Source organism: Pygoscelis adeliae, unplaced genomic scaffold (genome assembly GCF_000699105.1).
Source record: "Pygoscelis adeliae isolate BGI_AS28 unplaced genomic scaffold, ASM69910v1 Scaffold4, whole genome shotgun sequence".
Taxonomy (NCBI): domain Eukaryota; kingdom Metazoa; phylum Chordata; class Aves; order Sphenisciformes; family Spheniscidae; genus Pygoscelis; species Pygoscelis adeliae.
Genome location: NW_008824986.1, coordinates 61,600 through 73,941, shown reverse-complemented (window position 1 = coordinate 73,941; position 12,342 = coordinate 61,600). Strand labels below are relative to the sequence as shown.

The window sequence follows — 12,342 nt, the reverse complement described above, 5'->3', positions numbered from 1 at the left end:
AAACCGATTCAGATCTGGCAGGACTGTGTTCTTGCTGTCTGTAAGTCAAGAATTTCTACATGTTTTTGTTCAAATTTATCTTGTTAAAATTAAGTCTTCATATCTAGAATAGATTTTTTCATTCCATGTGAAAGCAACATGCTGAACACCTTCTAGCTACATTTTCACTGAAAAACAAAGCAAAACTGTTCAGACTGGCCTCATATACAGCTACTGCTGGCACGATACCAACATTCAGCAGTAACAGAATTCAAAAAATGCCCAATTATGAAAATGCTTTAACTCCAAGAACTTCTGATGCTGCACTGAGGAAGTTATGCATACCTTCAAAGAAAAAAAACCCAAGTCTCCAGTAATCAAGTTGTATTTCTGCTTTTATTTAAATAAATTCAAAAAAATACTTATTGCCAATATTTACATATTCAATCCAATTACTTTTCAAATCCTCCTGGTTAATAAAGAACAGATTCTTACAGTAATTATCAGAAGTTCTTACAATGAAGCATTGTACTTTTGGAAAAAGCGATTAAGTGTCTGCTGAACATTTAACCAGCATTCCCAAATCCATGAGAGAACACTGTTCCTATAATGTGGTATTCCCCCATCTCCCCCTGAAGGCAGCAGTGTTTTCAGAACATGAACTGCTTTCCAGATATTGAAACCACCTAGTAATGGGTAAAAGGACATTTTAGAAATATGGCAAATTGGATCATTGATTTGAAAAATTGAAGACAGGTTTTGTAATACAAGTTTCATTCAAGTCACAATATCATTTTTCGGTTTTCTGAAAAGATGTTAGCACTGGAAAAATCTGACTGCTATCCACGATAGTATCCAAACAGATGGCTTTTGCAGGTAAATTCACTTTGCATCTTTAAAGTCACACATAACTGATGCATAAAATGCTTTACATTCAAACCTTTTGCCTCTTCTTCCAAATACTGCTAGTCTTTCTGTGCTTCATTTCTGAACCAGCCGTGTCTTCTGAATTAAGACAGTCTTTTATTCTGTTGCTTGATTGTTAGAGCCAATATGATCTGCATTTTCAGGTAAATACACTCCCATGCTCTGTAAAATGTTAGAGGTGGGTCCTGCCAGCCCAGACTGAGCACTATAGGATTCAAGCAGGTTAGCTACTAGGTTCATATCCACATCAACTGGTCTCAACTCAGTATCTTCAGCTCCAGACTCAGGGCCAGCACTTTGAGACGTAGTTGCTTTAACAGAACTTGCCTATAGTAAGTATAAAGAGGAAGTTTTATCAAATTGTATAAACAGGTTTAAAAAAAAAAAAAGACAAACCACAAGAGAAAAGAAACAAGGAAACAGTTCTGCAGCCAACAAAGTTCAGTACATTCCACACTGTCTTGACAGACAGGAATTTAGTCACCAAATGCTCATGCCAGTTAAAAATCAGCACTTTCCATTACACAGATTAAGTTCCAAGAGAAGGACAGAGAGGGTTACCGAGTCCTGGCTCAGCTTCCTATGGGAGTAATCTACTACAGGAACTCAAGAAGTCAAGCTGCAGCTGCTTGCCTTACTACTAAAACAGGGTAAAACAGGGAAATGAAACTAAGTCTTGGAAACGATGTGCAAGTTAAAGATTAGGTAAGTTTTTGTTTCAAAAAAATATACCATGGTGCAACTGCAGCACATTTTGCTTGCACATGGGATTTTTTTTTTTAATAATTAGTTAGCACATGATCAGAAGACCAAAGTTTTTGATCACATTACTCAGAATGATCACTTTCAGCATATTTCCTCTTCCCTACTAAAGCTCTCAAAACTATTATGCTACAAACTAGAACTCAAGGCATACTTACCCCTTTCTTTTGGGTGGTGAAACTTTTACCAACGTTGGTATGTGCCAGTTCACGATCCATCTCATTCATATATGACTTGAGACTGCCTATAAGCTCATTAGGCGATACCTTCTGGTCTTGCCTTTGATTTTCAGCATCTAAGTCTTCATCATCCTCATCTGAGAAATCAAACTCCTCCTCTTCATCCAGATCATCAGAATCCAGCTCTTCTGAGTCTGCCCCTGTGTATTATTTTGTCTCAGTACAGATAGCAAACAAATCAGCGCAGTGCCCATGGGTGATCAGAAAACCCAGGGAAGCGAAATAACCATGAGATATTCTGACAAAAGAAACAAAGCAGCAATCTCACCTAAAATTCTGTCTAAGGCTTTTGTAAAAGAATCTACGTCAAAGGTAACATGGGATTCATCAGATGACCTGAAATATAAAAATATTTTTAAATAAATAAAGCTTTTATGCTTGCATAAGCCTGACACAGGCATCAACCATATAGCATACTGATTTCTCTCAAGCCTAGATTTAAGTTGGGACATTTGAACTGATTGTCTTGGAAGCGCTTAAAAGTCTGAGGCCTGTATGAATTAGAAATGAGACAGCAAGTGGAAGAACTCCTGGCACAAAGGAGAAAAAGACCCCAACAACTTTAATTGTTTGTCATGGTCAAACAAAAATTGTACTGAAGGCAACCAAAATAAACATGCCTGAATCCTTCTGGAACGAAGTGGTGGTGTTATACCTTAGACAAAGATTTAAAAAGCTGATAATCTCTGAGGTCTCCTGCCTAGAAAGAACACTAAAGGCTTCATTCTGGTCTCTCTTAAGGCTCAGCGGTTTGCCTTTTTTTGCTCGTTTTTTGTTTTTTAAGTAACTGAAAAAACCTACATTATAACTCAGACATTGACAATAATTAAAAATTATGCAGTTAAGAGTATAAATGGAGTAGACCCTTATACGCTTGATACAGCTTACATAGTATTATTTTCACAGTATTAAAGCTATTAAAAAGAACCTGGACAATATGCTACTACCTAACTCCTTGTTTTTTTAAATTAAAGGCCTGTCCACACAACATTCACACACACTTTCTTAACTCCAACAATTAATCTAGTGGCATTCTGCTGTTGTCTAAATAGTCAAGTATCTTCAGTTAGCACTTTTCTTCCACTGTCAGGAACAATGAGAGGGATCCACAGTGATTCTTCTCTCCTGCTTCTAGGTGTACAGTATGTGCTTCAGTAGTGCAAAAACAGGCCCCATATATTCAAAATATTAATCTACAGGAAATCTAAATACAGCTGTACCACAAAAATCAACAGTCTTAATTCACAGAGACAGATTCCCTCAACTTAAGTTTAATTTTTATTTCTGCACGGCCTCATCAGAAGCTTCTTGGCAGTCTGAATAGTTAGTCCTTCATGGTAGAAAAATTTCAGCACAAATGAACCTGAGATGTACATTTTAATAACGCTGTTAAGAACTATGGTAACAAACAACAGTAAGCCTTCAACTTAAAAGGGTTAAAAAAAATTTAAAAACCACAAAACCAAACTAAGTAAGAGTGCTGGAAAACAGCGCAACTTCCAGCATTTTTACCTGCACCTGTGTCAGAGTGGTCACCAAGTTGGTTTAAAAGCAACTACATATTCACTACTAACATGGGTTTGTTTCAGGCCTCTGCTAAGCAGAAAACTTTCAAACTTTGATTCTCTCCATTACAGAAACAACCGAAGTGCTGCAGCAGAATGAAAACACATTCCACACCAGACACCGAACTTAAAAATACTACTACCATGGCATTTCTGCTCCTTCATGTGTTGAGACTTTGGATACAAAAGCCTTCATACTTTCAGCAACTGCTTCCAAGTCATATTTCTGCTCTTCCTCATTTGAGGAAGGAAGGGACTCATTTCTTGCCTCCTTCAGCATCTGATCTAGATCATGTGGTGTAATGTCCAGCCAACTGTCATCTGAAAGAATATAGGACATACTTGTTACTCTGCCCAAGTCTGTTAGACCACGTGTCCCAAACCAGACAGTTGAGACTACTGCTAGCATTTTGTAGCTTACTTTTGTACTATTAAGTTTTCATGCTGATACTGGATAACACAGGGTATAAGGCAGCGAGAGGCTTAGAAAAAGAGTGTTCAGATTTTGTTTCACTACTTTAAAACTCTGCTTTATATGCAGCTTCAAGCTAGCAGATATTGTTCTAGTCACAGATAATCCTTTTGCCACTAAATGAAGGAAGAAAAGGCTTACACTATAAAGGGAGAGCCAACCCAGCCTTCAACTATGATCATTAACACTGAATGTTGGATTTGTGTGCTACTGCATCATCCAGAAATACGGATGTGACCTCTACTGCACACTGGCAACAACTACATTTCTGTCAAATGAGTGAAAAAAACCTATTATACAAAGTTTATGCTGGTTTTATATTTGCCATCAGAGTAGACCAGATAGTAATTAACTCTGCATTGTCAGTATTGGAATCAGTTTATTATTATAAAATGTTTAAATACTTTCTGTCCGGTAGACAGTTGACACAAAGTACTTGATCTGTGTGTGCATGGTGTTATCGATCTAGCGGTATCAAACCAGAAACTGGATTGTGTATCTTGCCAATTCACAGCCCCAAGCTTTGTGGCTTATACAAATGAACTGGTTGCCTCAATCTTAAATGACAGCCCATGAATAACACCTCTAGCAATCACAGGACAGGAGACAAACTAAGTAGATACAGGGAGACTGGTACGTTGCTGTGAACATTCACCCTCTCCCCCCACAAATAATCCTTTGTGGTAGGAAGAGTCCACCCCCCCATCCTACTCACCATCCTCTGGAGGCAGACAAGCTGCTTCTCTCTCAAATTCCTTCAAATCAATGGTTGTTGTCTGTAGCAATGTCAAGATTTCATCACCTGGGCTCACTTCAACAGAGCTAGAAGAAAAAAATTCAATTTACTGAAATGGATTTTTAATAGCATTGCAATGCCAATGGTATCACACACTCTACATGCAGATTTTCACTGAAATTCCTCATTATTCCTTCTGTGCAAATACGTCAAAAAGATAAGTAAATTTGGAGGAAGTACCAGAATACTACACAGATAGTATTAGCCAAAACAAGACACAGTCAATTACTGTAATTCCTTGTTGATGGCTCCAAAGCCCATTTCTCATGTTTCCTTTGTTCTTTATATTTATTTTGTCTTGGTAAACATTAGGATTGCCAGATCCCAAACAGCACAGACTGGAAATTCAAGCAACTAACAGTCAAGATATTATGAGCTGGCAAACCCTCAGATATTTTTGTAATGATTTATTTTTTGGATTTGATCTTTTGGAGAAATCTACAGCCAGCTGCCTGTCTTGAGTAAAGGAGACCAATTACTCTGTATTTATTATTCACTGGGATTGCTTTTCAATGAAACTTTTAAACACGTTCTATAGCCAACCAACCAAATGATGCTTTTCAGTCACCTCTTAACCCACTTGGAATAGCTTAGCATTTTACAAAACCAAGATAAATAGTTACTCAAGCAATAACTTCTACTAGTAGAGAGTATTCTAGAGGAGTTAATACCCATATGTCCTAGCCACAGCACCTATGTTAAGTGTACAATGGAGAAAAGGGTTCAGGTTTTTCATAACAAGTATTAAAGAAGGTAAGTTAAAGTACTTGTAGGTATTGTGTATGATTACTCATGAATTTCAAGTAGCTCTTACCTTTCTGGCTTGGTAACAGATTGCTGGAAGTAATCTTCTGCCATATGTAACAGTTCCAAGTACTTAGCAGATCCTTCCATTTCTCCCTATTTAATGCACATCGCAAGTATGAATCTAAACAATTCTCCCTCCCCTTCCTTTTCACAGTCAGGTTTCATAACGATGACTATTTGTCACACAGAAATTCAGCGCCGAGAAGATCAAAACAAGTAATACTGCTTTGCCATGTATACTTGGAACAGAATATAGGAAATGGGCGTGAGGTGTTTTCACAGTCAAATATGAATTGAAGTCTTATCACAGAATCATAGAATCATTAAGGTTGGAAGAGACCTCTAAGATCATCGAGTCCAACCGTCAACCCAACACCACCATGCCCACTAAACCATGTCCCTAAGCACCTCATCTACACGTCTTTTAAATACTTCCAGGGATGGTGACTCAACCACTTCCCTGGGCAGCCTCACCTAAACCCATCAGAAGCCTGAGTACTTTCTCAGTTTGTCAGATACAAACACACCTTATTGCTAACTCAGCTCTACAATCCAGTTAAACTGTAGCAGTATTATTGATGCTGTTCTCAATACAAAAGCATCAGAGCCTATTTAGAAGAATTTGTCATTCTTTGAGCAATAACAACTTCCACCATGTCTGTCTACGTCTGTTTGCCTTTGGTCACTGGGTAGGTGAACAAGAGCACATTCCATAACATCATCTATTCTGCAGAAACAAAATGACTTGACAAAATTATTCCATTTATATTTGTTACCTGACATACCTTGTATGATGATTACTGTTTAAGAAAAATTATAATCTTTTCAAAGAAGGGTCATGAACAGCTTGTTAACCGAGTATGATCAGCAGTTGTTTTAAGCTCAAACAGGGAACTTTTCCGCCAGGCAGCTTTCCAGCCACTCTTCCCCAAGCCTGTAGCGCTGCATGGGGTTGTTGTGGCCGAAGTGCAGGACCCAGCACTTGGCCTTGTTGAATCTCATACAGTTGGCCTCGGCCCATCGATCCAGCCTGTCCAGGTCCCTCTGCAGAGCCTGCCTACCCTCCAGCAGATCAACACTGCCGCCCAACTTGGTGTCGTCTGCAAACTTACTGAGGGTCTTATGCTGCAATATCATATGGTGTACACTGAAAACAAGCAAAGACAATACTGATTCCCACAACAGGGTGGATTTACCATGTCCAGGTTACAATTGTGCAGGAACTGTGAATGAATCTCTTGGTGTTTGGGAATTATCCACAGAAGTGGCATTGCAGTACTGTAAGAATATTCCCCTTTTCCTATATTTAAAAGATATTAACCTAAGCATTCCGACAGACTTGTCCAATTTTATAACCTTCAAATAAGTAGTCAATTTATGTCCAATTTATAAACTTCATATAAGTAGTCAAAGGCATCTTTAAAAAAAGAAAACCCAAAAAACCCGAAAAACAAAGCCCACAAAAAACACACAAACAAAAAATACACCCACATGGGCCCACAGGTGTTAAGTATAGATTTTTAAGAATATTTAATTCTAGAGGCATGCAAATGAAATGTAAAACAGTGAAAACAGTTATACTGACACACAACCAATATCCTTTATTCAAGTGTGTTTCCCCTTTCTTTAGATGAATTAATTCATCCCCAAATCCTGCTTTTTCCTTTTTAATTTCCAAAAGAAATTAACTAATTTCAAAGGGGAACAAACTGCACATATCTCCTTTAAAGACATTAATTCATCTTCCATAGACAGAAGCATTAGATTTCTTGCCCTGCTGTAACTACTTACACTAGTTCAAGAGCTAAAACGTTTTTCCTGGAATGTTTAAAAGACACACACACACTACTTCACCTTGAAATAATGTTTTTCCTTCAGGCTGCTGAGGAATCTCTCCCACAGGGGACTGCTTAACACATTTCTCTTGGAATCAGAAGATACTTTACTGCACTTGGAGCACAAAATTTCAAAGCCATGAGCCTGCATAAGAGATGCAACAAGAGGTTCTCAAGATGTGACAAATTTAAGTGCACCTTTAAATGACTCCATAAAGACCTGACTATCGTTGAGCTCCTAATGCTGTCATTTGAGAAGTAGGTGCCAAACCCAATTATACGTCAGGTAGCAGTATCTTGCTTTGGAAGTTGGAATCTGTCTTTCTGCAGCAATAATGGATCATTTTGACTTTGCAAAGTTTCTCTACGTGGGCAAAGCAACCTAGAAGACAGATCTATAGTGCACAAGCCACTCCTCACATAATTATGAAGATGTTACTTGTATTTATAATCTATGGAAGTACAAGAGTGCTCTATTCTGTAAAAGAAAACTCCCATGATACTGTACTTCTAGAAAAATGGTAACTGCAAATTTGCTTGCATTTTTCTGTACAAGCAGGCAGCTTACAAGCAGAGAGTCATTTCTCAGACATACGTAAACAAGCAAACTAAAGACTAAGTACAAAATACATAAAAAATAATTACCAGTTTCATGCCCAGTTCATAGGCTTTGTATTGAGGGTGAGATGGGAGGGGCAGTGTGTATCCACTGCGTCTATCCGGAACAAACTTCTGCTGCACCAGTTGTGCATATAAACACTTTGTGAAAGTAACCTGAAAAAGCCAGAGAAAACCACTCACTGCAGTGTGACTGTGTTGTGTACAGACATCAACTTTCCACCAGTCTCATCTAAATTTTGTTTTAAAGCACCCATATTACAGACAATACCTGAGATTGTATTCAAAATACATCTTAGATACATTTGCCCAAGATATGTTCCTTTTCAGATCTTACAAAGTATATTCCAAGTTGACATCTCTAAATAAACATGAACTTCATTCAATCTAAATACATTTAAAAAATCCTCAGTATTCATGCCAACAAGGTATATTTTGAAAAATGTAAGGGCTCTTCTCAATTAACAAAACCAAAGCTGAGATTTCAAAAACAGTCCAGAAGTCTAAAGTTTGACTCCGAACCTTATTTTCAGGAGTCTAGCTAGGGGTGTAACTCTGTAATGCAAACGTATCAGATACAACACTCCTTGGACAATGCTCATAAAACACTTCATAAAAGAGCCTTCACAGAGCTGTGTAAGCACAGCTGAGAAGGTGAAAAGCCTTGGAATGAACAGTTAGGGGTAGTTAGGAGCAACTGCTTATGTTGGCTGGCGGTGCTGTCAAACTGCTCCAATCACAGAACTAGATCAATTTACTTAGCAAGCATTTCAGCAGAGGAACTATTAGCAGTAACCTCTGATTTCAGAAACATTTATCTCATGATTAGCCATTTGAAAGTCTAGCTATGTCAATCTGAAGGCAGAAAAGCTATTAACATAATGAACTGGAAATTCATGTCTAGTGTCAGAAGAAAAAAAAAAATCAGAAAACATGCTATTTTAAAAATTAAATCCACATATTTATATCACTTGACCACAGAATCTCCAGCAATTACAGAACCTAATTAAGTGATAAGTTGCATTAGAAGGATCACTTACTATAGTCATCACACGCTCGTCTGGAGGGAAAGTTTGAAAAGACCGACATGCTCGTAAATCTACAGGATCTCGCAGGTAGAAGGCCTGGACTGCTGCAGCCACCAATGAAGGGCACTGCCTCAGCACTGCCACAATGCCTGCCGGAAGGTAGCAGTGGGCTCGGTGAAATGAGGCCTGAATTTTCTCAGGATACCTGTATCATACAGTAGCAACATAGTGTATTAAGTGTATTGCAAGCCCAAACCACTCCTTTTTAATTATTATTCCCATTTTCACTTTAATATTAATCTATATTATGGGCCAAGTGCCAGAAGATTATTCTTAACTGAAGTTAAAACTTAGCTAATCTAACATGTGGAATGTCTGTTTTTATGTATTTTTATATATATATATATATATATAAAAAAATATACACAGCTAATAAAAATTTAATCCCCACATTGGTAAAATGAATCACTGTGAACTTGACTAACATGTCCAGTGATACAGTATCCTTCACCACACCGAGTGTAGAAGTCATCTGGCTCGCGCTGTCAAATCCTTGCAAAAAAAAAAAAAGTACAGTGCCGAACACATCTGTGACAAGCTGGCGCTCTGAAAAGCGTGCTGGTTCTACATTTTAGTTCGCAATCCTCTTTCTCCCCCTGCAAAGGGCTCCTAAAGGCTCACAGAACTTTCAGATTTTTCAGTACAAGAAGGATGTGAAGGAAGAATAACTCTTGTCATTGTCAGGTGTGGCATCATAGCAGCGAACCACTTTCAGAGCCCCCAGATCACAGTACAGCCTACAGGACATTGGTCCCCCTCTTTAGAAGAATGCCACAGAAAAAACTCTAGCTGGTGGTTTCTGAAAAGGAAGCAACTTTATCACATCTAACAGGAAAACGACTGACTACAAGAAAGTACCCCAGACAGCCCAGAACCAAAACTTACTGTTGCAGAAGACCAAAATAAAATACCCACATACCCACTGATGCGTTTATACACTGCTGTTCTAATGGATTCTGCGGCCAGAAACTCCTCCGAACGGCTGGATAACAGCGTTAATGCCTGCGAGATTGTTGGACTGGCAGCAGAAAGGTTTCTGCTCGTCAGTCTCTGACAGCGGAATGATGTGCAGTTCTCCTTTGTAAAAGAACACCTGGCAGACAGTAGCATTCTCATCAGACGGGATAAGAACAGTCACATACTAAGCAATGCAAAATTTCATTTCATGTATGAATGTATTTGTTTAAACACAGAAAATACTGAACTACAAATAGAAGAATAATACAGGAAACAGCTGGTGGTTTTTTTGTTGTTTTTTTTAAGTGGGAGAGAAGGTAAATACAGATGCCAGAGATCATGATCCAACCAGTAAATAAAAACCTCTATTTTAACTGCAACAAGTTTGGTCAGATATATGTTGTTTCCTTAATAACAGCAATATCAAAAGTTTCTCTTCAACTAGAAATTTGCTTCAGGAGAATCAGAGAGCACAACCTAACTGCTGAAGAATAGGACAGGGACTAAAATTATTTCAGGGGCTATGCGCGACCTCTATTGGCTCCTGATCCTAAGAAAAGAACTGCATGTAACATTATCAACTCCCTCACTCCGTCTGTTCCTTCAAATGGAAGGAAAATATAGTGTTGATAGTCCAGATACAAGTTTGCAATTAATTTTTGTGTTGTGTTCCACCCCTTTTCTTTTTAAGAGTCTTGTGGTAGGAAAAAAAATTTAAATAAATCTTGGCTGATGAAAAAATAAGTTATTTCTATTTAAATCAATTGCCAAGAAACTCAGTGACATAACTACTAGCAATCATCCACAGCAAGATGATCTGGCTGCAGACTCTGGGTGAAGGAGTCCGTTTGTTAATTCTCCTATGCCAGACCCAGTCGGTCTCCTTGTAGAGTCAGCAACACTCCAGACTTGAGCATTCCCCAGTCTGAGGGCAGCAAGCCCTCATGCCTGAGCACTTGAGAATACGGCAGAAAAAATCCAAGTGGTTATAGCAGAGCTAGAAAGCTCAGGTGGATCCAAGAGTGCCCCTGAGGAAAGCGATACAGTATGTTTGTATTACACTGCCAAATACATTCCATAGTTCCCATGTTATCCAAGCCTTCCCTGCAATCCAATAACCCAGAAAATGGAAAGCTGGCCAAACTTACTGATTTTACAGATCAATCAATAGCTCAACAGCTCCACTGCCTTCACATTTGCCACCATGAGCAGCAAGTTTTAAAAAGTTCAGTCAGCTCTGCATTATGGAACAACTCTTAAAGAATGATTTATGTGCAAGAGTCAGATCTAGCTGAACAACACAGACTCATAGCCTCACAGGCAGGTCTATAGTTTCCATATTTTTGCCACAGTCTCCATAGTTTTGCCATTAGTGTAAGAACCTTCTCTTTCTTCCTTCCATCAACAACTAATTCTAGAAGAACCACTTGATACCTGTAACAATTTCCAGATGTCCCTACAGCAGTTTCTCAGGACACACTCTACATAGCATTCTCCAAGAGCACACAGAGCAGAATCGAGTATCACAGGTTTCCAGCGGTTAAGTGTCTCATTCAACATCCACAGCAAGCACAAAGCAGCTCATTAAAACCAGAATGAAAACAGACTGTGCTGAAAAAACATGCCGTTAATTAAAACAAATCTTGAGCCCTAACCAGAAGTTTCTTCACTAGTAAGGGATAGATAGCACTCTGGATTTTCAGTGGCACTCAAACCACTTGGCTAGATAGAGGTGCAAGAGAAAACTCAAACTGGTAAGTAAAAGGCTATTGTGAGCCACTTGCCCAATTGGTGCAGAAGTTTTACTTACCCTGTTGTCACTATTCTCAGGATTCAGCCACTTTGGGAGAAAATCAGCTGCTTCTATCAAGAGAAACTCCCCATCGCTGTCATCGATCCTGGCCAAGAAGAAACCGGTTTCTTACTAGGGAAAGTCTCGCACAGCACAATAACGCACGCTTCTACACGCATGCCTGCACTTTTTTCTAACATCAAGACACGACCTTACGTCAGCCCCTGACAGGAAAGGCGCTGCCCCTTCGCACCCCCGCCCCAACCGCCGGGCACCTCAACGGGGGCCGCGGCGTTGGTTGTGGCCGTTACCTGGCCGCCAGCCCCGGGAACTCCCTGGTGATCTCCCGGACGAGGTAGACGATGAACCACTCGTCCTCCACGTTATCCCCGAACAGCGTGGTGCCGCCGATGTGCGCCGGGGTCTCGCCTGGCCGGGGGCAGAGAGAGGAGAGACGGCTCAGCGCCCCGCCGGGCTCCCCCTCACACGCTCCCGCTTCCCGCCC

The 12,342-nt window shown here is 39.5% G+C and overlaps 1 protein-coding gene across 1 annotated transcript in view; it reads right to left on the bottom strand.

The window, feature by feature from the left end:
- Window positions 1-357: 357 nt before the first annotated feature.
- ECD (ecdysoneless homolog (Drosophila)) overlaps window positions 358-12,342 on the bottom strand; it is a 12,967-nt gene continuing 982 nt past the window's right edge. The window contains 13 exon segments of the mRNA XM_009325969.1: window positions 358-1,233; window positions 1,827-2,047; window positions 2,176-2,243; window positions 3,616-3,793; window positions 4,660-4,766; window positions 5,555-5,640; window positions 7,402-7,527; window positions 8,028-8,156; window positions 9,041-9,233; window positions 10,008-10,121; window positions 10,123-10,181; window positions 11,856-11,943; window positions 12,149-12,266. Coding sequence (XP_009324244.1) covers window positions 1,003-1,233; window positions 1,827-2,047; window positions 2,176-2,243; window positions 3,616-3,793; window positions 4,660-4,766; window positions 5,555-5,640; window positions 7,402-7,527; window positions 8,028-8,156; window positions 9,041-9,233; window positions 10,008-10,121; window positions 10,123-10,181; window positions 11,856-11,943; window positions 12,149-12,266 — 1,718 coding nt within the window. The 3' untranslated portion in view covers window positions 358-1,002.